Consider the following 27,391-nt stretch of genomic DNA (forward strand, 5'->3'; position numbering starts at 1 on the left):
CATACTCCTTTCCTTATTTGGAACCAGTCTGTTATTCCATGTACAGTTCTAACTGTTACTTCTTGACCTGCATACAGATTTCTCAGGAGGCAGGTTAGGTGGTCTGGTATTCCCATCTCTTGAAGAATTTTCCACAGTTTATTGTAACCCACACAGTCAAAGGCTTTGGCATAGTCAATAAAGCAGAAATAGATATTTTTCTAAAACTCTCTTGCTTTTTTGATGATGCAATGGATGTTGGCAGTTTGATCTCTGGTTCCTCTGCCTTTTCTAAATCCAGCTTGGACATCTGGAAGTTCACAGTCACGTACGGTTGAAGCCTGGCTTGGAGAATTTTGAGCATTACTTTACTAGCGTGTGAGATGAGAGCAATTGTGCAGTAGTTGGAGCATTCTTTGGCATTGCCTTTCTTTGGGATTGGAATGAAAACTGACCTTTTCCAGTCCTGTGGCCACTGCTGAGTTGTCCAAATTTGCTGGCATATTGAGTGCAGCACTTTCACAGCATCATCTTTTAGGATTTGAAGTAGCTCAACTGGAATTCCATCATCTCCACTAGCTTTGTTTGTAGTGATGCTTCCTAAGGCCCACTTGACTTTGCATTCCAGGATGTCTGGCTCTAGGTGAGTAATCACACCGTCGTGATTATCTGGGTCATGAAGATCTTTTTTGTACAGTTTTCCTGTGCATTCTTGCCACCTTTTCTTAATATTTTCTGCCTCTGTTAGGTCCATACCATTTCTGTCCTTTATTGTGCCCATCTTTGCATGAAATGTTCCCTTGGTACCTCTAATTTTCTTGAAGGGATCTCTAGTATTTCCCATTCTATTGTTTCAAGGGCCTACATAAAAGCCAACTCAAAATGTGCTTGCAGCAGATGCGAAAACAGGAAATAATATTTTTTTTTCTGTTGAGTCTTTGTTTAGCTTGGCAACCCTGTCATATAGTTTTTGATAAACTCCTAAATAGAATAAACTTGCAGGTTAAAAGTTATAAAAACTAACCTTGAGAGTGACTTTTTTACTTCTACTACCACCTGCCTTGATATTTTCTATTCGATCGGCATGTGCAGTAATATCCCACATGACAACCTAAAAGAGAAATAAATGTTATTATAACATAGTTTTAGGAATTAGCAAATTGAGTCTTGAACTTTTAAAAAAATCTATTGGTACTGTATGCACTCTGATAAATCAATCACCTTGGGAGGATAATAAAAAATAGCCTATATCCTAAGTCAGCAACTTTTAAAGGTAATATAGAAAAGTTTTGTTCTCTATAAAAGCATTTTCAGCTCTTTTTTGTGCTTGTGTTAATGAATGCCAAAATTTTTAATCCAAGATACACATCATGCAATTCTCTGCTTTGGGAACAGCTCTTCCTCTGTTTGGAGGAATGTACTGATTAAGGGGACAACTGCTTTAGACCCAGGAGAAAAGTCTGTTCTCCAGATTTAAGTACAAACACCCAGAATTGACTGAAAGGCTAGGAAATGATGATTTCTATTTCTCTGAATATCATGGCCAATTCCAGGGCTTCTCAGGTGGTTCAGTGGTAAAGAATCCGCCTGCCAAGCAGGAGACCTGGGTTTGATCCCTAGGTCGGGAAGATTCCCCTGGAGAAGGAAATGGTTACCTACTCCAGTATTCTTGCCTGAAGAATTCCATGGACAGAGGAGTCTGGTGGGCTACAGTCCATGGGGCTGCAGAGTCAGACACAACTTAACAACTGTGCAGCAGTAGCAGCAGCACGGCCAGCTATGAATTTGCATATACATCGATGGTCATTTTTTGAAAAATCAGAATAAAGTAGAATGTGCAATGCTAGAATAATTTTCAATGATTAAAAGTCATTTCCATACACTAAAATATCAGGATTACAAAATTGTGGCTGATTTTATTTTCATCATTTGCTTTTCTAAAATATTCTTGTTGATGTATGGCAAAACCAACACAATATTGTAAAGTAGTTAGCCTCCAATTAAAATAAAAAAAAAAACTAAAATTAAAAAAAAAAAAATTCTGAAAAGTTGTGCCACCTTCTCAATCAGTAAAGAGGGCAGTATTCGCGGGGCTTGGAGGATGTGCTCTGGATCCTCATTATAACCACTAGTTATTGTTGAACAAAACCATGGAAGAAAATTAGTTTACTTAGATGTCTTGGTTCTTGATAAGTGAGCATGGATGATGCAGTCATTTACATTTCAACCACAAGAAAGCTTTCCTAGCCACACGATAAAAGATCATTATATCCTTGTAATGGTCAAATTCACTATATCACAATGAACTTAAACTTTGATCATAAAATAGCTATAAGCTTTTTGTTTTGTTTTGTTGGATAAACAGGCAACTGGAAGAGAGAATCTAAGTTTTATACAAATTACATAATTTTTAAAAGGTGTCAAATTATACATACATAAATTCAGTGATATAGGTATGTTTTCCAGAGAATTCTGTCTAAATCCTGGATCATTCCCTAACTTCTGCCCCTAGGGAAATTTCAGAAGAGACCTCCTGGCCAAGAGGTATTATGCTTATGGTTTTTGTTCTTCCATGGAATCTTACACAATGTATGGTTCTAGTTCAGCAACACAAATAGATCTGACCTGGTTTTCTTCCAGTTACCATTTAACTGGGTTACCCTGTGGACATCTTGAGCCCAGATGCCGTATCTACCACATTTTTATACCCCAGTTCCTGGTATGGTGATTGGCATGCAATTGGCATGCCTTTCCTCTGCTGAATTGAACCCTTAAGTTCAGAAAAATAACCAGTCAAACTGTATAACAGAATGCTGCCTAAATTAATAAAGAGCTGAAAAAAAAAAAAACAAACCAGATGTACCTGTCCATTTATGCAGCCGCCAGCAATGATATTAGGGTCAGTCGGACAGAACTGGAAGCAGAAGATATCATCTGGGCTTTCCAGCATTAACTAAGGTAAATCCCCAAATTCAAGAGAGAATGAGAAAAACTATTATGATCATAGCAAGAAAATAATATTAATAAAGTCACAAGTCTAATTTTATAGTTATTTATAAAAACATGCACATGGAGTCCATTCCCAGAATTCTACCTCCGGAGCAGAAGCTGCTTTTGCTGAATTTATTCTGGATGTTGATCATGCACATGAGAGCAGGATTCTCAAGGGGAGCTGGTCTCCCCTCCTCCACCCTCCGTGGGTCAATGTTATATATATATTTTTTAATAAATAAAAAGACTATGAAATCAGTGCTTCTGAAAAATGTGGAGAGCAAGCTATGGGAGGTCAGGATATTTGTATGATTTATTTCCATCCATATATACTAGCATGGCACAGAATGAGCACTCAAAAATAAACGTGTGAACAAAAAGAGATGATGGAGTTGCCAGTGATATTATTTCAAATTTTAAAATAATACAGAACCCATAAACAAAGTCAAGTGCCTGGGGGGTAGGGAGGAAGCACTGCAAGGAATACAACAGTATGAGGAAATAGATATACTAACCATAGTTAGCATCTGTGCTACTGTGTCACCACCAAGCTCAACACTTGCATGGTTATCATTCTTCTTTAAACATTAATGACCAAAAATAAAGATTCCAAAGGTCACTGGTTTACCAGCACTGAGCTAAAGCTTTCAAATTGGAATTGGGATGGATTATCTTGGTTTATTTGGCATTTTGTAAATTCTAGGGAAAACTCTACTTTTGAAAATAAAATCTTTTAATACTTTCTTATAGTTTTGATTAGAACAAAGACAAAATCACTTGCATTATATCTTTAAGAAATTATTTGCATATCTTTTAAAAACTATTCTTGAAAATAGAGGAAAGAAGAGTGTTTCTTCGCTCTTCCTATTTGCCAGGAGGTTCAGCCACACTTCCATGGCATGGACTGGAGAGTAGTTCTACACTACTGGAAAATGCTAGAAAACCCCTGTGAGAGATGGCACCATTCTTGTGGTAAGTAGGTAAGGAGGAAGAATGACAGAACTGTCATTTTGATCTCAGTATCTATAATAATTAAAGCATCTAGACTCTCTAGTAGTAAAAGTTGTCTTTATTCAGATGAATTAAGGAAGAAGGAATAGGGGAGGCTAAGGCTGGAAAATTCTGAAAGAGACGGAAATACCAGACTACCTGACCTGCCTCTTGAGAAATCTGTATGCAGGTCAGGAAGCAACAGTTAGAACTGGACATGGAACAACAGACTGGTTCCAAATAGGAAAAGGAGTACGTCAAGGCTGTGTATTGTCACCTTGCTTATTTAACTTATATGCAGAGTACATCATGAGAAACGCTGGAAGAAGCACAAGCTGGAATCAAGATTGCCGGGAGAAATATCAATAACCTCAGATATACAGATGACACCACCCTTATGGCAGAAAGTGAAGAAGAACTAAAGGGCCTCTTGGTGAAAGTGAAAGAGGAGAGTGAAAAAGTTGGCTTGAAGCTCAACATTCAGAAAACGAAGATCATGGCATCTGGTCCCATCACTTCATGGCAAATAGATGGGGAAACAGTGGAAACAGTGGCTGACTTTATTTTTGGGGGCTCCAAAATCACTGCAGATGGTGATTGCAGCCATGAAATTAACAGACGCTTACTCCTTGGAAGGAAAGTTATGACCAACCTAGACAGCATACTAAAAAGGAGAGACATTACTTTGTCAACAAAGGTCCGTCTAGTCAAGGCTATGGTTTTTCCTGTGGTCATGTAAGGATGTGAGAGTTGGACTGTGAAGAAGGCTGAGTGCTGAAGAATTGATGCTTTTGAACTGTGGTGTTGGAGAAGACTCTTGAGAGTCCCTTGGACTGCAAGGAGATCCAACCAGTCCATCCTAAAGGAGATCAGTCCTGGTGTTCATTGGAAGGACTGATGTTGAAGTTGAAAGTTGAAACTCTAATACTTTGGCCACCTGATATAAAGAGCTGACTCATTTGAAAAGACCTTGATGCTGGGAAAGACTGAGGGCAGGAGAAGGGGATGACAGAGGATGAGATGGTTGGATGGCATCACTGACTCAATGGACATGAATCTGGGTAAACTCCAGGAGTTGGTGATGGACAGGGAGGCCTGTCGTGCTGCAGTTCATGGGGTCGCAAAAAGTTGGACACGACTGAGCAACTGAACCGAAATGAAGGCTTATTAAGGAAACTTTAGTTATACAATGCTTTATAGAAACAAAATATTAAGATATTTAAGTATGTTGAAAAAACTTAATTTAACACTATAAACTCCCTCCCCCTAAACAGAACTCATCTTGAGCAGACATTGGAGACTGAACACTGTGGGGGGTAAACCCAGCCATCAGCCTATTTTATTTGGATTGCTGTGTGTTTTGGTTTAGTTTTAGTTGAGGCATTTAAAACTTGGGAGATCTCCCACAAAATTGCTGAATTCTGTCAACAAGCGGGACCACTTGACAGCAACAGCTGAAGAGTACTGTCCCCACAGATGGGCTGTGCACTCTCCAGAGCCACAGTCCCCACCACTCCCCACTATCTCCCACACAGTCCTCTTTACTCATTACTACCTCCTGCTGGTGATCCTTGGAATTGATGAAGTTCATGGGAGACTAAAGTCTCTTTGCATTTGAACAATTAGTATTGAAATAAAGCCCATAAAAGAGTTTGCTCTTTTAAAATCAATTGAACATTTCTCTTACAATATTTTTAAAAATAATATGTTGATTTATTCAATAACTTTTTCAATAAGCTGAGTGTAAACTTGAGTTTCGCTCAAATTGAATGACAAAAAAATTCTGAAGAAAGCCTAGCTTTATAGGGGTTTACAACCTTAAGTGATTATAAAATGATTTGCAATTAAAACTGCTAAAGATATGTGAAAGTAGTATTTGAAATTTTTAGACCATATGGATGACTCTCCTGTATTACCTGAGGATGTATGGGATCGGAGAAACTCCAGAAAAGAATCAGTGATGGTTGCAGCAATAATTTACCAGAAAATTGGACCCTCTCTTCAAAGGACAGTCGTACAGCCACCGACACAGCTATTAGCCCTGTTTGGAACACAACTGGGAATTAAAATCTGCAGCCATTGTGCACAGAGAAGTGTTTTTAGGTTTTGTTTTGCTACATAGTCACTGTTCACTTCCATTTTAATGGAACCTGTGTAAAAATATTCTACAGGAGACCAAGAGTATTGTTAGAGCTACACTGTCTCATACTACATTGGTTGCCAGTAGCACTGTTGCCTATTAGCACTTGACTGTGGTTGGTCCACATTGACGGACTGTTGACATAAAATCAATGCTGCACTTTGAAGACTTAGTAAGAACAAAAGGTGTTTGTTTTTGTGAGGAGAGGGCCAACACTGGGCAGGAAAGGAGGAAGAAAGAGAGCAAGGCTGGTTCTGTCCATCGTTCCGCCCTCGCACATTCCTACCCTCTTAGCTGCTGAGCACTTTAAAGGATATGTGTCTCTTATCTTGCCCAGTAATCAGAGAGGCAGAGTGTTGCAGGGAGTGAAGCTAGCCTTGGGAGCCCAACAACTCCCAGTCAAATCCAGATTTGGCATTACACCAGCTGGGCAATGTGGGAGCTCTGGTCCTCTCTTTATAAAGTACAGACCACAGTGTGGTCCCAAAAGGTAGCTGGGAGGAGAGACGAAGAGAGGGTGAAGAAAGCTCTTGGCAGGCACAGGCACTCAGGAATAGAGACTGTCTTATTTAAAGTGAGCCAGGTTGCAACTGTACATATAAAAGCAACAGGTTATTCTGATGTCATCCCAGGAGGGAATCCCAGTCAAGACTCTGCCTCACCGTAGATGACTGGATGCCAGGAGACGCAGGTGATCATCTTCTCGGTTAGGCTGTGAAGGTCAGTAAAAGACTGGTACTCTTTCAGGTGGGTATCCGTCTTATCCCCAAAGGTGCCTTCTTCTTCTGCCAGGCATTTCCAGTCATGAATAAATGTATTCATGATTTCATTTTGCTGTAGGGCTATTTCCACACTATTTTGTAAATGAGAAAAGAATTAAAGGTTGAATTTTAGTATTTAATGATACGTCTTTCAGCAGCTCCTCCTGCTTCATTTATACTGAAAGAAAAAAAGTTCTCCGTTGTATTTCATAACTAACGATTAACACCTGTGTGAAATATTAAATGACTTGAGCGAAAAAAAACTCATGGCAGTGTGCTACTCAGAACTTCTAGTGCCAGGATACTGTTAGCTGACAGCCTCTGCGTGCTCAGTTGCTTCAGTCATGCCTGACTCTTTACAACCCCATGGACTGTAGCCCCCCAGGCTCCTCTGTCCATGGGTTCCTCTGGGCAAGAATACTGAAGTGGATTGCCATGCCCTCCTCCAGGGGATTTCTCGACCCAGGGCTCAAACTCATGTCCCTACATGGTAGGCAGATTCTTTACACTGAGCCACCAGGGAAACCCACAATAGCCTCTAACAGCATCACAATATGCCTCAGCTTCCCAGCCAAGCTCATGCTCTCTGTGGGTCAATGACAGCACGTCGGCTGCATACTCCAGGGTTGCCGATTCTGCCCCAGGCCAGACTCCTCCAACAGGCCATCTTCCTCTGCAGCTCCCTGTCGGGTTGGCTGAGACTTTGTCTAAAGCTCTCCCTGCTCCATGCTTCCTCTTCCTTTATTTTTCACAGTGAACTTCTCAGTAAATGTCTACTTTGAACTTGATCTCATTTGCTTTTTAAAAACTCCAAATTGATAGAAAGAGCAAATTCTTTTAGCCATATTCAGTACCAAATGATCATGTATACTAATTACTGTATTTATATATAATTATTATACTGATACATATAATAATTATACTATATATATAATTCAAAACAACAAATGAGAGTTTCTCAAGGGAAGATTTGGAGTTTAGAAATGTGTGTATATGCATGGTGTGGGTGGTGGTTTTAGCATCACAGTGTCTGGGAAGTGCTAGTGTGTTTAATTCTATTTCTAATCTTCCCACAATGGATGAGACAGTCCTTAAAAAATGAAAAATTATCCTGCTAAAAGTACTAATATTGCTCCTTTGAAAAACAATCTGAGTACTCTTCTTAGTTTAAGGAACTCAGCTTGACAAGTTCCTGTTTTATAAGTTGCTATAATGTCTACTGTCCCTTTATGTGCTTAGGCTAGAAAACTCAGCCCACTCCCAAGGCCTCTAGGAGCTTTCCCACAAACAGAATGCCACCCAAGGTTTTACCCTAATGACTGAAAGTCCAAATAACTTTCAGCATCACCATGACTTGGAGCTATTAGAAATGCAGAGTGACAGGTTCCACCCCAGATCTACTGAGTCGGAACCCGCATGTTAACAAGATGCCCAGGTGGCTCATATGCACATTAAAGTTTGAATCACCCTGCGTAGGGCAGGCTCACACCCAGAGCTTCAAGGTTTAAACTCAGTTTCAAGTAGAAGCATTTGTTATTAATAGCATTTTCAAAATCATTTCTTTCTGTTTCAGCCTGCACTGGGAAGTAACTCACAAGGAAGAAGTGAAGACAACATCTTTTCTCTGGTTTCCTGTTTCTTGATTTCCCTGCACTGTACTGCGTGGTTCCTGAGCTGATGAATCTGAGGCTTGCAAAGCTTGTAGCCTGAGTGAAAGCCCATGGGTATTGTTTTTTTCTTTTTCTTAACCTCAAGATGAATGTTTCTCAGTTGCTTTGAACTCCCCTGAAGTTTCTCACTTTCCTCTCAGATCATTTTCTTCTTTTGCAAATAATGCTTGCTTTAGTTTGTTCTAGACAAAATTCTATGACAAGGAAGGAACTCATTTCTAAAAGAGTTCTCATCCAGAACAAAACAAAGTTTATTTTAATTTAAAAAAATTAACCAAACCTTAAAACAGTTCTAGAGTGGGAAGCATGGCTGTGATGTTTATGTGGGTTTCTTTTTTATTCTTGGCCAGGGCTGTTAAAATTCCTGTACCAATTTTCCTTCTTTCTTCTTATAGTTCTGGCTCCTCCATCCCATATCTCAAGGAAGGAATTATCTAGCTCTTCCCTATCCCTCTCTTTGTAAGTATGGCAACTGAAAGGGAAGAATAAAAGTCCAAGTCTAAAGATAATATGCAGTGTACATAATTGAGAATTGGCTATAGAGCATTTATTCCCTCAAAATTGATTGTATATAGACAGACTTCTCATTTTTAATGTTCTTAGGAAAATTTTCAATAATTACTGAATTTTTGTGTGGAAAGGAAAAGAAACCTCAGGTATTCTGGTTTCTTTCTAATTGTCCACATAGGAAAAACTATAGCACACTTGCTGTGAGTGAGTGGAAAATAGTTAATAAGCTCTTTCTGAATAATTATACTGAAAATTTGAACCAGCTTCTCTCTAGGTAACAACTTTTTGAGAGTTGTTGGAATTTTCAAGACATTTACTCTTAAAATGTTTCCTTAAAAATAAAAAAAGCTTAACTTGGGCTATGTATGAATTTGTCTACCAAATCTTTAATTTTGGGAAAAAAATGGAACCCAACCTATTGGCACAGCTGGCAGACTTGTCCACCATTGGTTCCACTCATTTGAACTCTGATATCACCTTGATGAGACATTCAAACTTTTTCTCTGGTTTAGAAGTCCTCAGGGTCTGCCTAGGGCCCTGGTATGAGTGAAGGGGACATTCTGAAGACACTTCTCTTTCAGAGCCAGTAAGAGTGCAGCAACACAGGAATTAGAGATAAGGATGGCACATCCAAAAATTATATCTGAACTGAATTCAGATTCTCATTTAAAATATATTTTTGTAAATTCCTATCATGGTGATGATCATCCTCAATATCCACAACATCCCCATTTGTAATCCTATAAAAAATCAAGAAAAAGACTTAACTAATAGAAACCATGGTAAATAAATGGTAATTTGCCATTAGGAAAACATCCTCACGTGTTCAGCAGTATACACCTTCCAGGTTCATGCCGTTTGGTGTGGCCCCAGATGTCGCCGTTTGGTGTGGCCCTAGCTTGGAAGGCCCAGGATGTTGCTTAGCAATAGAACGGAAAGGAAGACCGAATCTGTAGAAAGCATCACATGTTCATGGGTGTCTAAGAACTGTCTTCACACTTTCTACCTGTACATCAGGTATGGAGTTGTTTTTTAAGGTCTCTTATTACAAGTAAATAAACACATTTTATGTTTCTTTAATTTGATACACAGTTTTTACCTTGTGGACACACTGTTAAGAAACTCAGTTAAAGTCTTTGATTGTCCCAATGCCTCTTTTTCTTCTTCCAAAAATTCTCTTGGATAATATTGCGTAGTAGCATTTTTGGGATGTGTCCTAATAAATTAAAAGAAATTGAATACCAAAAATTAGATCAAAGACAAATATAGGTCATGGCAGGTCAAAAATTTTTCTCTGTGACCATATTAGGATATTATTTAATATTTAAATTCTATATATTGAATTTTTTCCTTACCTTAGATACCAGCTGCCATTCAAAGTATTTGTGAATTTCTCTCTGATGTAATCAGCAAGTTCTTTATTTTAAAAAAATTTAGATACTATTTTAAACTTACAGAAAAGTTTTAAGAAGGGTATAAGAAATTCCCATACACTCCTCACCCAGATTCATCAATTATTAACATATCTAAACATTTTTAATTGGAAGATAATTGCTTCACAATGTTGTGTTGGGTTTTGCCATACAACAACGTGAATCAGCCATAAGTGTGTATATATATATATATCCCCTCCCTCCCACTGCCTCCCCATCCTGCCTCTTTAGGTCCTAACAGAGCTGCCAGGCTGGGTCCCTATATTATATATTAATAGCAGCTTCCCATTAGCTATTTATTTCACATATTCGGAGAAGGCAATGGCACCCCACTCCAGTACTCTTGCCTGGAAAATCCCATGGGCGGAGGAGCCTGGTAGGCTGCAGTCCATGGGGTCGCTAAGAGTTGGACATGACTGAGCAACTTCACTTTCACTTTTCACTTTCATGCATTGGAGAAGGAAATGGCAACCTACTCCAGTGTTCTTGCCTGAGAATCCCAGGGACGGAGGAGCCTGGTGGGCTGCCATCGTCTACGGGGTCGCACAGAGTTGGACACAACTGAAGCGACTTAGCAGCAGCAGCAGTATATATATGTCAATGCTACTCTCTCAATTAGTCCCACTCTCCTTCCCATACTTCCCACAAGTCTGTTCTCAATTATTAACATTTTGTTACATTTGTTTTTCATTCTTTCTTCATTTCATTAAATCAGAGTTTCTAAACCAGTGAGATCCTATCCCATCGTCTCAATCCAGGAATATTTGGTAATGTCTGGAAACAATTTTGGTTGTCACAACTGGAAGTGCTTTTGGCACCTAGTGCATAGAGCCCAGAGATGTTGTTAAACACCCTAGAGAGTACAAGACGGCACCCCACCCCTCACAAAAGAGAATTATCCAGACAGTGGTGTTGAGGTTGAGAAACTCGGCTCTAAATATACAAAACCAGAAATAATTTACATTTTGGCAGTAATGACAGCAGGATTCTGGGAGAAATTATTCCAGCCAGTTTGCTCTCAGTATTCGCCTCTACCCCTGGACATTATACATTGTATTATACCTCTGGGCTTTGTCAGTCTCACCCACTAGACTGGGTGAGCTCCTTGATCTTAGGGTATGGGGCTGTAGTAAGATCATGTGATACAGTCCTTAAGAGAGTACACTCTGGTGACAGGCTGCCTGGCTTTGAAGCCGGGTTCTGTCACTTACTAGCTACATGACCCTGAGCTAATGAATTACATGTTGGCCGAAAAGTTTGTTTGGGTTTTTCTGTTACATCATATGGAAAAACCCAAATGAACTTTTTTTGCCAACCCAATATTGAACCTCTCTGTGCCTGTTTTTTAATCTCTAACTGAGGTTCTTAATGTCCCCTAGCTCACAGTGTCATGGTAAGGATTGAATGATGCAATAGATGCAAATGAATAGATGCAAAGCTTGTAAAACAGTGCCTAGCACATTTTAAGTGCTCCAAAAATTTAGGTTATATGTAATCTGTGTTTGTCGAACAAATGTCAGTAACATGTCTCTGAAAGGCAAGTATATTTGTCTTTACAAATGGCAAAGTAATCAAAAAGAGTGCTAAAGAGAGTTTTGTTCATATTTAATTAAACAGTAAGTTCTTTTTTCCCTGCCTAGATCAGTGTCCACAGCAGAAGACAGGATGATGGAGAGAAAGAATGTTGGTGTTGGAACCAGAGACTGGGGTTCAGATAGAACCCAAGCTTTACCTTTTGGTTTCTATCCACACTAGGGCCCTCTGGGTAGGATTATGCGGCTCCTGGTGGTTTCATCAAAGTAGCAACATGACTGAGTCACTCTCACTTTTTAACCTGTGATTTGTTTTGTTGTTTCTCAGCAAATCTATTCATTACTGCTTAAAATTTAAATTATGTTCTAAACATTGTGCTTTCATTTTTAACCTCTTTGCTTTAGTTTCTTTATTTGTAAAATGGAAATAGTGTCTACCTCAGATGGCAGTTGTAAGAATTAACTGAGTTGTGTGTGCAAAGTACTTAGAAAAATGCCTGGTATGTCGTAAGAACACTGTAAACATTTATTTTCATAGTCATTAATCTTTGAACCTTATCTCTGATTTTTTTTTTAACTTCTTCCATCACAATCATATATCCCATCTTTTCCACCTAATTTCTGATCTTAGTACATGGTACCAGCATTCTCCTAAGTTACTTAGATGTGAACTATTTGAATTCCTTGTCATTCACTCCTCCACACTTTCCTCCACTTTGTGGGTCAAGATCTGCAGCTATTTCTCGTTTTTTCTCTCCAGCTACATAGAAACAACTGTCCATCATAATCACTCAACATGCATGGAGAACCTACTAAATCTAAAGTCCTGTGGTTAGGGCCCCTGCTGTCATAAGTTCCTTCCTGAGTCTACCCTGGCTGACTCATTCTTTTTATTTTTTTGGAGTATAATTGTTTTATAATGTTGCATTAGTTTCTTCTGTACAATGAAGTGAATCAGCTATATGTATACATATATCCCCTCCCTTTTGGACCTCCTCTCACTCCACCCACATCTCACCCATCTAGGTCATCACAGGGCACTGAGATGAGCTTCCTGTTCTTTATAGCAGGGTCCCACTATTTATCTATTTTACACATGGTAGTGTCTATATGTCAATCCTAATCTCCCAATTCCTCCCTTCCTTCCCTTCCCCTGCTCTGTCCACAAGTCCGTTTTCTATATTTGCATTTTTATTGCTGCCCTGGAAATAGGTTCATCTGTACCATTTTTCTAGATTCCACATATATGTGTTAATATACAGTATTTGTTTTTTCTATTTGTCTTACTTTACTCTGTATGACAGACTCTAGGTCCATCCACATCTCTACAGATGACCCAATTTCATTCCTTTTTATGGCTGAGTAAACAGAAATCTCTAGTTGGCTTGACTAAGAAATTTGTCTCAAAATCCAAGTTTCTTTTGTACTAATGAATCACCACTGTCCTTCCGGTCTTATCCTTACTTGTCAATGTTTAATGATTTTTGATGTCCTAATTCTCTGCCAAGACGTGACTACCAGTCCTTGTCTACCAATCCTTGTCTTTCTCTTCATCTCTTTTGGTTTGGCCTGTCTGTCCATATGCTCCCTGACTTCTGAGTCATCTTATCCTGACCCCTGGTATCGATGTACATGTGCTCTAACTTAAAAAATTCACCCAAGGATTAAGTGTAGTTAGAAAAAACATCAAAAGGAGTTAGATTTGGGGGTCCTTTAATGTTTAGAAGTTGGGAGGACAAGGATCCAGTAAAAGAGACTGAGAAGGAGCTGCCAGTGAGTTAGAAAGAGTACATTGAATATTGCTCATAAGCCAAGAAGAAGAAACAGTCAACCATGTTAAATACTGCTGAGAAATGGAGAGAGAGGGTATCTGAAAACTGGATTAGGCAATCAGACCACTGCAGGTCTTTGGGGACCTTGTTAAGACTACAGTGGGCTTAAGACAGAATGGAAGAAGAGAAGGTAGAATTAGCAAATGTGGAAAACTTCTGTGAAGAGTTTTGTTGTTAAGAAAAAAAAAAGCAGAGAAATTAGCTAATTGTTTGTTGGTTCTAATGATGGGAGTTTTAGGATTTTGTATTTACACATGTCTCCTTTTCACTCTTTCTTGGTTTACTGCCACCACTTTATTTTAGACACTGGTCACATTTTACCTGTGACCAGGTTTAATTATAGAAGACTCTTATCTGGGCTTCCCCGGTGGCTCAGGTGCCTGCAATGCAGGAGACATGGGCTTGATCCCTGGGTCAGGAAGATCTCTGGAGGAAGGCATGGCAATTCACTTCAGTATTCTTGCCTGGAGAATCCCATGGACAGAGCTGCCTGGCAGGCTGCAGTCCATGGGGTCGAAAAGAATCAGACATGACTAAGCGACTAACACACACACACACACACACACACACACACACACACGGACTCTGGCCAATCTCCTCAACTACAGGTTTTTTTTCCCCTCTGTACTCCCATACATACTGCCTTGCTCATCTTTTTTTTTTTTTAATTTAAATTTTTTTAAATTATGAAAGTATGATAACACATTTACAGGAGACTTGGAAAATACAGGATAAGGTTACATATAGTTCCATTATATATTCCAATTTTTTTAAGTAGATAAATTAAGATTTTTAGTTGGAGTTTCAATACTAAGCTCTCAAAAATTAATCTGGCTCAATTTATTTAATAGCTTTAATCTTTCCTCTTCTTTGCTTCAGAACTTGAAAAAATTCCTTCCTGCCTGCCACAGAAAATCTGCTTGTCTTCTGCCTTTGCTACTCCGTCCACCCAACCTGGGCTAGTCCTTTGCAAACTCTGCTTATACCACCCCCTGGAACTGTTCAGGTCATTAAAAAAATTCTGGGCAGTTTTCTCTTTCTCCAGGTCTCAAAATCATATCCAACATTTGTGGCTTATCTTCTATGATCTAAAATTACTTCAAAATAAAAGTTTTTTTAATCCTAAAAATAAGCCTGCGTGCATGCTAAGTTGCTTTAGTCGTGTTTGACTCTTTTCGAGCCCATGTACTGTAGCCCGCCAGGGTCCCCTGTCCATAAGATTCTCCAGGCAAGAATACTGGAGTGGGTTTCCATACACTGCTCCAGGGGATCTTCCTAATCCAGGAACTGAACTCTCGTCTCCTGCTTTACAGGCCCATTCTTTACCGCTGAGTCACTGGGGAATCCCCTTTATACAGTCATATATATACTTGTATTTCATTTTCCCAGTAAGATTTTTAAGAAGCATTGGTAATTATAATTAGTTTTTCTTGAGCTGGATTTCTCTGTGGAGATGTGGCATCACTGTCAATTAGTTTCTATTATAAAGCTCTGTCACAGTAATCACAGATACTGCCAGGTTTTACCATAGTTGCTTTTTTGAAAAAAAAAAAAAATATATATATATTCATTTCATACTTACCATCTTGTCTGAGTACTTGTTTCCTTGATTTGGGGGACTACTTGCATGCCAACATCTCTCTCAAGTTGCTTAAGAGTGAAATTTTTATCTGGGTAGGCTGTACATTCAATATAGGCATCTTTCACACTGGAAGCGTTCTGGTCACTGAACTTAATGGGGGCGCCAAATTCACTTCGTTTTCGAGAAATCATATATGTAATCTGCAACACAGGTGAGCAGTAAAGGAGACAAAAGTCTCTGGAGAAGAACAGATGTGTGGTCGACAGCACTGGTGCTCTGTCCACATCCTCCTGGATGTAATTTCTGTGCACCTTTCCGGGTCTTGCGCTCTCGGTTCCCAAAGCCACCACCTATTGCTCCTCCATGGAGGATGCTCTAGGGCTACCAGGTCACTTTGCCTGATGGCACAAGGAACAGGAAGTGACTGGCAGTTTATATCTTGACCAGGGATAGACAGTAGGAGACACAGGTAAGCCCATCTCTTTTGCTTTAGTTTGGGACAACTCTGAGGTATAATTTACACTCCAGAGTTCCCTAGGGGTGAAGGCTGAAGCCTTCCCTCTGCTAGACTTTTGCCTAAGAGTGCACCCTTGCAAGGCTTCTGCCATGTCTCTGTCCTGCTGCTCCCCCCATTCTTTTCTGAGACACTTAAATCACTTCTACACAATTGCTCCTGGAAGGGGCTGCTCTGGGAATGCCCTAGTTTCCTAGGGCTGCTGTAATCACATACCACAGACTAGGTGGCTTAAAGCAACAGCAATTTATTCTCACTTATTTGTGGAGGCTAGAAGTCTGTAATAAGGATGGATGTGTGTATATATAGCTGATTCATTTCCTTGTACAGCAGAAACTAACACAATATGGTAAAGCAACTATACCCCAACTTAAAAGGAAAAGAGCTGTCAGAGGGTTGGTTCCTTCTGAAGACTCTGCGGGAGAATGTGTTCCCTGCCTCTTTTTTTTTTTTTTTTTTTTTGTTCCCTGCCTCTTTCCTTGCTTCTGCTGACACGGCCAGCAATCCTAGGTGTTCCCTGGGGGCAGATCCATCACTCCAACCTCTGCCCCCATCTTCCATGGTGTTCTCCTGGTGTTTCTGTCTTCACAACCCCATCTTCTTATAAAGACCCCTGCCATAATGGATAAAACTCCCCTTATTTCCTTTCTGAAGTACTGGAGGGTAGGACTTCAACTTATCTTTCAGGAGGAGCTATAATTCAACCCATAACACCCACCTAAGACAGTGACCATTCTTCTATCAAAAGAAAAACCATGACTCCACAGCAAACATAGCAAAGCATATGGATTCCTCAGGAATAACTGTTGCTCAGCTCTAGGGAGGTGATAACTGGAGATCATATTCAAGCTGCTGACCTGTTTTGTAGATTCCTTAACTGATTCTTCTTCGATTTCTTTTTCACTGCCCAAAGAAACCCACGGTTTAGAAATAGGTGGCCTATAAATATATGTTTCTTCAGGAATATGATCTTTATATTCTTCTTGTTCTTCTGGTAGTTCTGGGGGCTGGAATAAAATAAATAGCATTCTAAGATGTACTACCAGAAAACAAACTTACAGTTACCAAAGAGGAAAAGGGAAGAGAAATAAATTAGAAGTTTGGGGTTAACATATACATACTAATGTGCGTGAATGTCTGCAAACTCGCTCAGTTGTGTCCAATTCTTTGCAACCCTTTGGACTGTAGCCCACCAGGCTCCTCTGTCCATGGGATTTTCCAGGCAAGAATACTGGAGTGGGTTGCCATTTCCTTCTCTAAGGGATCTTCTTAACCCAGGGATCGAACCCATGTCTCCTGTGTCTCCTGTATTGGCAGGTGGATTCTTTACCACTAGCACCACTTGGGAAGCCCCATATACAAACTACTATATATAAAATAGATAACCAACAAGACCTACTGTATAGCATGGAAACTACACTCAATATTTTGTTTTAATCTATAAGGGAAAAAAATCTGAAAAAGAATATATATGTAAGTATATGTGTGTATATATATATGTGTGTGTGTGTGTGTATATGTCTGAATCACTTTGCTGTACACCTGAAACTAACAACATTGTAAATCAACTATACTTCAATTTTTTAAAAGAGATAAGTTCAGCAAAAAATACACACATATATAACCAAATTTAGGTTATAGTTATACATGTATATTCTGCAATGAACTTTACTTTTATATAAATTCATGAAGCTCTCCCTTATTATTTTTCTTCTTTGTTGGTTCATGCTGTTCAGTTATGAGAAGGAAACTAAGCCAAAAAGGGAAGAATAAAGGGCAAAAAAGAAAGAATTTAAGGACAAAAAAGGAAGCTGAAAGAAGAAAAAGATAGGAGAAGAATAAAGGGAAAAGATGTGTGATAAGAAAAAAGTATTGAAGAATATGGAATGCTAAAACTCGATAAAATACAAAACTAATTTTCTCTGATTTAATAATGCTTTTTGATAAGAGGATTACATGTATGAATAAACATATCCACTAAATTATAAAGAGTGAATGTTTTTTTAAACCAAGATGTCCACAAGGAAGAGGTGCAAAGAGATACAGATATGGATATAAATACAGATATAGATCTATAGATGTTCATTGCTACCTTATTTATAATAGTGAAAAAAAAAATGGGCAATTAAATGAATGTCAGTAAGGAAAGGGTTGATACACTGTGGAATAATCAGAAAATAAAATCTCATAAAACAATTGGAATGAACAAACTCAATCTGTATGTATATGATGTCTAAATGTATCAAAATGAATAGATCCTAGAATTTTACAATTCAGTGAAAAACAGAAGCTGCAAGACAAGTTGTATAATTTTATGTAAATTTTAAGCAATAATATATATTATCTGTAGAACATACATACATGGTGACAGTATGAAACCTTGAACAAAAGACAACAACAACCTTAGAACAATACTTCCTTATAGAGATGTTTGAAAAATTGAATTAAGAAAGATGTGTAAGAGGGAGTGAAACGTTATCTGTTATATTTTGTTTCAAAAGACTTTAAAGTAAATATGATAAAATATTAACATTTGTTAATTCTGTATAGATATTTGTTTCATCATGTATACCTTTCTATACACTGGAAATATTCCACCATAATAAAAAACTAAAACATAGAGAAAAACAACCATAAAAATGAAATTGAAAATGTTGACTAACAAATATATCAAATTTAAAAAGTCTTAGGTATTTTAAAACTCTATGGCGTTCTTTTCTTTTTCTTGCTACTGGGCAACCATGCAAACTCCTTTGTCTCCCTCACTTTGACTACACTTCATCATGAGGATGCTAGACCAGAAGGCAACTTGTTACCTTTCATGACTACTTTGAATGCAACACCCCAAAGGTGAATTGACTTCATTTCCTTGGAAACTATCATTCTTTTATTTTTTGCTTATCTTTGACACCCCATTCCCTTCAACCGCCCAATGACCAAGTTGTCCTTTCAAATTTTTGCTTTTGAATAATCATAGCAAATATGTATGAAGCCCCAGCTTTGTGTCAGGCTCTGTACAAAGGGCTTTTCCTGTATTGGCTTATTTAATCTTCATGACAGCTCTACTGGTACCACCATTTTGCAGGTAAGAGGTTCAGTAACTTACCTGAAGTCATGGAGATGGCAGGAGAAGAACCAGGAATATAGGCCAACGAATGGCTGAGAGCAGATTCACTGTTTCCACTCTCATTGGGCAAGTGAAGGGCAAAGAAGGAGATGTCTTAGCTGCCTCACTGCACACTTACTGCTCACCTCCTCTAGGTCCCAGGGAATCAGAGCCGAACAAGAACAATCATGAACGTGTCTGCTCCCCACCCCCAGAGGTACTGCTTCCTTCTGACAATCAGCAGGTTGCACTGACTTAGGGTGTGCTTACATTTAAATAGTTTTCCTTGCCCTCTTCAGTTCCAATAAGATAAAAGTTAAGTCCATACTTGAAGTCTCTATCGTAGACAAGGAGAAGCTCATCTCCAGGATATTCCTACAAAAATATAATCAAAAGAGAAGGTTAATGTTCAGCAGTCATTCAGTTTATTCAGATATTGACACCAAATTAATATTTCTTTAATCAATCAATCGTAGAAGAAAACCATAGTGCTAATCTATCGTTAATAACCCCAAATTGCAAAGTTATTTTATTAACTTACAAGAGCTCTTGAAACACAATGGGTGGATAATATATATGGCTGTGTCCCTTCACTGTTCATCTGAAACTATCACAACATTGTTAATTGGCTATAACCCAATACAAAATAAAAAGTTTAAGAAAGAAAGGAAAAAAATAGAAACCACAATGGGTTCAGGGAAATTTACCATGCAATTTTATTTCTAACGAGGAAAAAAAGAAGTATTCCTTTTATCTGGTGTTGTACTCTTTAGCACGTTTGCAGACAAATTAGGACTAAAATTATGAACGTTTACAATCAAAGCAGTATGGGAAAATAGAGTAGGTTCCCTTTCTAGTTAAAATAGGGCAAGAACGAGCTTTTCTGGGTGTGGAATAAGACAATCTGTCACTGATAGGAGTTTGTTTTTCACAAAGGGTCATTGAGAAGGATTCCCAAAGAGACATGGATAAGATAGCATTTGCCCGAGGTAATGGGAAATGTCAGATTTGGGCTCAAGAATCTCTCCAACTTTTGTGATTATGTATCAGGAACCTCTTGAGGTAAGGCTGAAAAATAAAGAGGGGTGACATACCTACCTGAACAATTTTTTTGACTGGGTAGAAATCAGATACTGCAGCTCTGTTTGCAAAGTCTACAAAAATATCTTCTTTCTTGATAAGTTTGTAAGGTTGTTCTTCTGTGACATCTTCATCTACTCTGCAGTTAAATATTTCCTGGGTCTTGGTAGTTAATACTAATGGATAAATTTCTGGATGACCTGGGAAAGGCAAAGTGAATTTAGACATTAAATATAACCATTTAAAATATGAACACTAGGAAATATGCAGTTGTTTGCTTTAAATAATTGTCTTGCTTAAAATTTTAAAAGACTTTAAAATCATTGTTCATATTTTAAAAGTAAGTTTGTCCATTATAAAAAATGTCAGCAAATAAATTTGTTTATAAAACAGAAACAGACTCACAGACTTAGAAGACAAACTTACGGTAACCAAAAGGGAAACGTGGTGGGGGAGAGGGATAAATTGGGAGTTTGGGATTGACATATACTCACTACTATATTTAAAATAGATAACAAACAAGGACCTACTGATTAACACAGGGAACACCACTCAATATTCTGTAAAAACCTAAAGAGGAAAGAATCTGAAAAAGAATAGTTATATGGATGTGTGTAACTGAATCACTTCTTTGTACAGAAGAAACTAACTCAACATTGTAAATCAATTATACTCCAAAATGAAATAAAATTTCTTAAACGTCAAAAAGATAAAAAGGCAGAAATAACAATTACCCATAATACTATCTCTCAAGAGAGAACCTATATTAATTGTTTGTTTCATTCCAGTCACTCCATACATATTAATAGTATCTTAAATGAAATTCTAAATCCTGCCTTTTGTACTTAACATTACGTCAGTAGAATTTTACTATGACATTATATAATTTTTCTAATGTATCATTTTAAACTAGCATAATTCTGTAGCATAGTTTTTAATCACTCTGTTGTTGGTAAGCATTACTTTTATTTTTCTAATTTGTTTCTAATGATTATAAACAACTCTACAAACAAATATCTAGTTTATAAAGTTTTATCACATTTCAAATTCTTTTCTTAGGATAGATTTTAAAAGTGAAATTTTGGTTTTAAGGTATTATTGCCCTTTTAGGCTCTAACCTAAACCTGTATTGCCTTCCTAAAACACCCCCCACCCTCTCTGTTCACCTGCTGCTCTCTCTCACCAGGTGACCTCATTTGCCCTCACAGAGAAAATCTGTCTGTAAAGCAAAGAATCCTGCGACAGCCTGCAGCCCTGCCCACCAGCTGATCAGCACAAGCCCTGACTTTCTGCCTTTCCCTCCAGTCTGAAGACCTGCCTGCCCCTCTTGGCCCTTCTCAGCCCATCAATGCTTCCTCCCTACTGGCATTCCTACCTCCGTACTGTTTGCCCTTAGTATGCCCTTCAATAGGTACCTCTGCTCCCCAGCGCTCTTTTTCACAGTCAAACCTGTTATTCAGTTCTTCACATCTTAAAGCTACTGACTTTCCAATTAGGTCATACTGGTAAACCTGGCAGTGAGGAAGAAGGTGGGATAGGGAGTTCCTTTTCCCTCCTCTGGTTCCCCAATCCCAGAACTGCCCCCAGAAGAGGAGGAGGGGAGGTTCAGGAGGCTTCCACTCCTCTTCTTCCTATCCCTTTGCCCCCACCCCAGGTCAGTGCTGGGCAGCAGCAAGCCCTAGGACAGTGGATGGAAGGGAACAAGGTATCATTTTGCCTGTTGCCATCTCTTCTCTCAAGCCTTCTTCTCATTTTCTTTTTTCTTTTTTTATCATCACTAGCTTCTACCACCCCAGTCTCAGTTCTGCATTTACCCCCAGAACTCTGTCCCCTAACTACAAGCTCCCAGAGTCCCAGAACCCACTCTCATCCTCTCCAGGCCCCACACCTGGGTGTCTGACACCCTCCCTCCACTGCTCAACAAGAGCATCATTGAGGGGAGAAGTGCATGTGGCCTTTCAAGTAGGAATTGTGAGCTTTGTTTTTAGTCTCCATAGGCGTAACACTGATTATATATGGAAATATATTGCAAAGTACAGTCAGTTGGCATAATAAGCAAACATTTGGAATGTAAGTTGTTGATGAATTATAAACAAATTGCCAGTTTTTATCTCCTGAAAAATACTAATCAGTGTTACACCTATAGAGACTGCTGCTGTTGCTAAGTCGCTTCAGTCGTGTCCGACTCTGTGCGGCCCCATAGACGGCAGCCCACCAGGCTTCCCCATCCCTGGGATTCTCCAAGCAAGAACTCTGGAGTGGGTTGCCATTTCCTTCTCCAATGCATGAAAGTGAAAAGTGAAAGTGAAGTCGCTCAGTTGTGTCCGACTCTAGTGACCCCATGAACTGCAGCCTACCAGGCTCCTCTGTCCATGGGATTTTCCAGGCAAAAGTACTGGAGTGGGTTGCCATTGCCTTCTCTGCCTATAGAGACTAAAAACCCCCAAATCACCTGAATAATTATATCATTGAGCCACTAGGGCTAGAAGTCAGTGTTTCTGTGGTCGACACCAAAATCAGATTGATTATATTCTTTGCAGCCAAAGATGGAGAAGCTCTATACAGTCAGCAAAAACAAGACCGGGAGCTGACTGTGGCTAAGATCATGAACTCCTTATTGCCAAATTCAGACTGAAATTGAAGAAAGTGGAGAAAACCACTAGAACATTCAGGTATGACCGAAGTCAAATCCCTTATGACTATACGTGGAAGTGAGAAATAGATTTAAGGGACTAGATCTGATAGACAGAGTGCCTGATGAACTATATATGGAGGTTCCTGACATTGTACAGGAGACAGGAATCAACCATCCCCAAGAAAAAGAAATGCAAAATGGCTGTTTGAGGAGGCCTTACAAATAGCTGTGAAAAGAAGAGAAGTGAAAAGCAAAGGGGAAAAGGAAAGATATACCCATTTGGATGCAGAGTTCCAAAGAATAGCAAGGAGAGATAAGAAAGCCTTCCTCAGTGATCAATGCAAAGAAATAGAGGAAAACAACAGAATGGGAAAGACTAGAAATCTCTTCAAGAAAATTAGAGATACCAAGGGAACATTTTATGCAAAGATGGGCTCATTAAAGGACAGAAATGGTAGGTACCTAACAGAAGCAGAAGATATTAAGAAGAGGTGGCAAGAATACACAGAAGAACTGTACAAAAAAGATCTTCATGACCCAAATAATCATGATGGTGTGATCACTCACCTAGAGCCAGACATCCTGGAATGTGAAGTCAAGTGGGCCTTAGGAAGCATCACTACGAACAAAGCTAGTGGAGGTGATGGAATTCCAGTGGAGCTATTTCAAATTAAAAGATGATGCTGTGAAAGTGTTGCACTCAATATGTCAGCAAATTTGGAAAACTCAGCAGTGGCCACAGGACTGGAAAAGGTCAGTTTTCATTCCAATCCCAAAGAAAGGCAATGCCAAGGAATGCTCAAATTACTGCACAATTACACTCATCTCACACGCTAGTAAAGGAATGTTCAAAATTCCCCAAGCCAGGCTTCAGCAATACGTGAACCGTGAACTTCCAGATGTTCAGGCAGGTTTTAGAAAAGGCAGAGGAACCAGAGATCAAATTGCCAACATCTTCTGGATTATTGAAAAAGCAAGAAAATTCCAGAAAAACATCTATTTCTGCTTTATTGACTATGCCAAGGCCTTTGACTGTGTGGATCACAATTAACTATGGAGAATTCTGAAAGAGATGGGAATACCAGACTACCTGACCTGCCTTTTGAGAAACCTGTATGCAGGTCAGGAAGCAACAGTTAGAACTGGACATGGAACAACAGACTGGTTCCAAATAGGTCAAGGAGTATGTCAAGGCTGTATATTGTCACCCTGCTTAGTTAACTTGTATGCAGAGTACATCATGAGAAACACTGGGCTGGAGGAAGCACAAGCTGGAATTAAGATTACCGGGAGAAATATCAATAACCTCAGATATGCAGATGACACCACCCTTATGGCATAAAGTGAAGAGGAACTAAAAAGCCTCTTGATGAAAGTGAAACTGGAGAGTGAAAAAGTTGGCTTAAAGCTCAACATTCAGAAAACGAAGATCACGGCATCTGGTCCCATCACTTCATGGCAAATAGGTGGGGAAACAGTGGCAACAGTGGCTGACTTTATTTTTCTGGGCTTCAAGATTGCTGCAGATGGTGATTGCAGCCATGAAATTAAAAGACACTTACTCCTTGGAAGTAAAGTTATGACCAATCTAGACAGCATATTCAAAAGCAGAGACATTACTTTGCCAACAAAGTTCCGTCTAGTCAAGACTGTGGTTTTTCCAGTGGTGGTGAATGGATGTGAGAGTTGGATTATAAAGAAAGCTGAGCACAGAAGAATTGATGCTTTTGAACTGTGGTGTTGGAGAAGACTCTTGAGAGTCCCTTGGACTGCAAGGAGATCCAACCAGTCCATCCTAACAGAGATCAGTTATGGGTGTCCATTGGAAGGACTGATGTTGAAGCTGAAACTCCAATACTTTGGCCACCTGATGCGAAGAGCTGACTCATTGGAAAAGACCCTGATGCTGGAAAAGATTGAGGGCAGGAGGAGAAAGGGATGACAGAGAATGAGATGGTTGGATGGCATCACCGACCCAACGGACATGGGTTTGGGTGGACTCCGGGAGTTGGTGATGGACAGGGTGGCCTGGTGTGCTCCGGTTCATGGGGTCTCAAAGAGTCGGACACGACTGAGCGACTGAACTGAACTGAACTAAACTGAATGCCTGGTAAGAGTTCTTGCAGTTTTGTCTTAGAAAACCACTAGGTGGAACTGTGAGACCGACACAGCTAGAGCTGGAAAGGAGGTGGCTGTCCTTCATGAACAGAGGTGCTCACAAAGGCCAGAAAGCTTCCTACCATCCAAGAAACTGGAAGGGCAGGGACCAAGATGTGTTCTATGTCACCCACTGCCACTAAACATACTTCAAATCCTACTGGCTAGATATTCTTCATAAACATAATCCTTTCACACTAACTGAGCATTAAAAAAATATTTATTTGGCTGCACTGGGTCTTAGTTGCAGCATATGGGATCTAGTACCCTGACCAGGGATTGAACCCGGGCTCCCCTGCATGGGAGTGCAGAGTCTCAGCCACTGGACCCCCAGGGAAGTCACTAACTTGTCTTTGTCAAGGCAACTTTAATACAGGATAGAATCTTACATTCCTTTATCTAGAAGTTAGTAGCATTAGTAGCCCGTTTCTGGCTGGGATCTACAATCAGTAATAACCATAGGCAACTAGTAGCCAGTAGACCACGCAGAAGTACTATAGTCAGTACCTCCACGCCCTACCTGAATAGCGACCAAACTAAACACAGCAAGGTCTGACCTTGTGGACACCCCAAGGATCTCTGGCTAAATTTAATGAAAGAACTGTTGTTATTTAGGCTTTGAGGCCTGCGCTGAAGACAGCACTGTAAGTGTATGACAGTGAGGCTCTGGTGATTTGTGGTGAGATGGGGTCTGGGCTCTGCTGTGCCTCTAGCAGAGTGGGAAACTGGCTGGTCCAGGAGGGTGAGAAAGATGCTGGAGCAGAGGAGAAGGCATGCAGGGCCTCCTGAAGCTTGCAGAGGTCAGAAGTGCTTCCGTGGGGGCAAGACCTGCTGGACATTTTGCCAGCCCAGGGCAGTAAGTGAATGACAGTGAGTGAAAAACAGCCTGCTATATATAAGCTTCTGGGAAGCACCTACTGCCGGGCACTGTTCCAAGCACATTACACAGATTATTAATTTATTTACTCTTTATAACAACATTCTGAAGACATTACTGTAACTGCCTGCATTTTTTAGCTGAGAAAACTGAGGCCGGCAGAGTACAAGTAAAGTATCCAAGGTCAGGGGCTAGGAATTAGATTTAGGGGACCTAGGTTCCAAACCAAATTCCCTGCACTGCATCTAGCATGCTGTACTTTCTCTCAAATGTGTGACACAGCAGAGCACAGCAGAGGGTCCTGCGCCTCTTCACACACGGTCAGGGAGGTAACAAAGGTCCATCGCACAGGATGCAGAGAGTGCAGTTATTCACCTAGGAGCCCAGCAGAGCAGAGGCCCAAGGCAGACTCAAGCTCTCCACAACTAACTCGCTAGGGATCCTACGTGCACAGGGATGCAGGCTGTGCAGTACAAGCCACAGGCCACCCGGCAATTAGGCCAATCCTGCGTGCTGAACCTGTGTGTACATAAGTCCCGTGCATTTCATCCATATCTTTCTTTTAACATTTTGGTTTACTTTTTAAAAAACAGTTCTAGTGAGATAGAATTGATAAATAATAAACTGTAGATATTTAAAGTATACAAATTGATAAATATATGCATTGACCCATGAAACTATCACCGCAATCGAGATAAAGAACACAACCGTAATACACAAACATTTCTTTCTGCCCCTTCTCCCAGCACCTCTCCTCACTCCCAGGCAATCAGTGATCTGCTTTCCATTTCTATTGATCAGTAGTTTGTTTTTTATGGCCTATTTATAAATGCACATTATATGCTTTTTGTCTTCTTTTGCTTAGCATGATTATTTTGAGATTCATTTATGTTGTTGCACATAGCAAGAGCTCATCCCTTTAGCTCATTCTGACTAGAATTTCATAAAAGAAAAAACCAGTTAGGCAAAGACTTCTGAGGATTTACAGTTTTGGGTGTTTTTTTTCCTAGGAAATTTTTGCCTAATCCAAGGTCACAAATATCTTTCTCCTATGTTTTCTTCCAGAAGTTTTATAATATCTGGTTTTACATTTAGGTCTATGATCCATTTTGAGATAATTTTTGTATGTGATGTGCAGTATGGGTGGAAGTTCACTTTTTTGCCTGTAGAGATCCAATTGTTTCAAAATCGTTTATTGAAAAGACTGTCTCTTCTCCACTGAATTGCCTTTGTACTTTTGTAGAAAATGAATCGACCATATATATGTGAGTTTATTTCTGGACTCTTCATTCCCATTCGTTAATCTATTTCCCTACCGTTATAGTAACAACAGTTACTGCAAACCTTCTCTGTGACCGCCCTGTATAAGGAAGCGTGCACGTATTACCTAATTGTCCTTCTGCCTCATGCTCACGAGATGAGTGTCAGTACCTCATTCTTCAGATGGGGAAGAAGATCAAAGAGGTGAAGTCATTTGTGGCCACACAGTCATTAAGTGGCAGAATTATGATTCAAACCACATCTGTCTAATTCCAAAAGCTGTGCTCTTAATCTCTTGTGGTAAACAGAGTAATACTTCACCCAAAGACAGCCATATCCTAA

General features: G+C 39.5%; 1 protein-coding gene across 2 annotated transcripts in view; it reads right to left on the reverse strand.

Moving 5' to 3' along the window:
* DNAI3 (dynein axonemal intermediate chain 3) overlaps positions 1-27,391 on the reverse strand; it is a 105,763-nt gene that overhangs the window by 64,472 nt on the left and 13,900 nt on the right. For both annotated transcript variants that reach the window (XM_070367760.1, XM_005888445.3), the window contains exons 4-12: positions 20,139-20,320; positions 19,311-19,415; positions 16,792-16,941; positions 15,421-15,620; positions 10,141-10,257; positions 6,763-6,953; positions 5,877-6,001; positions 2,843-2,932; positions 1,004-1,090 (exon numbers count right to left, since the gene is read on the reverse strand). In XM_070367760.1, the coding sequence (XP_070223861.1) occupies positions 1,004-1,090; positions 2,843-2,932; positions 5,877-6,001; positions 6,763-6,953; positions 10,141-10,257; positions 15,421-15,620; positions 16,792-16,941; positions 19,311-19,415; positions 20,139-20,320 (1,247 nt within the window). The remainder of the gene's footprint in view (positions 1-1,003; positions 1,091-2,842; positions 2,933-5,876; positions 6,002-6,762; positions 6,954-10,140; positions 10,258-15,420; positions 15,621-16,791; positions 16,942-19,310; positions 19,416-20,138; positions 20,321-27,391) is intronic.

This window comes from Bos mutus, chromosome 3 (assembly GCF_027580195.1).
Source record: "Bos mutus isolate GX-2022 chromosome 3, NWIPB_WYAK_1.1, whole genome shotgun sequence".
NCBI lineage: Eukaryota > Metazoa > Chordata > Mammalia > Artiodactyla > Bovidae > Bos > Bos mutus.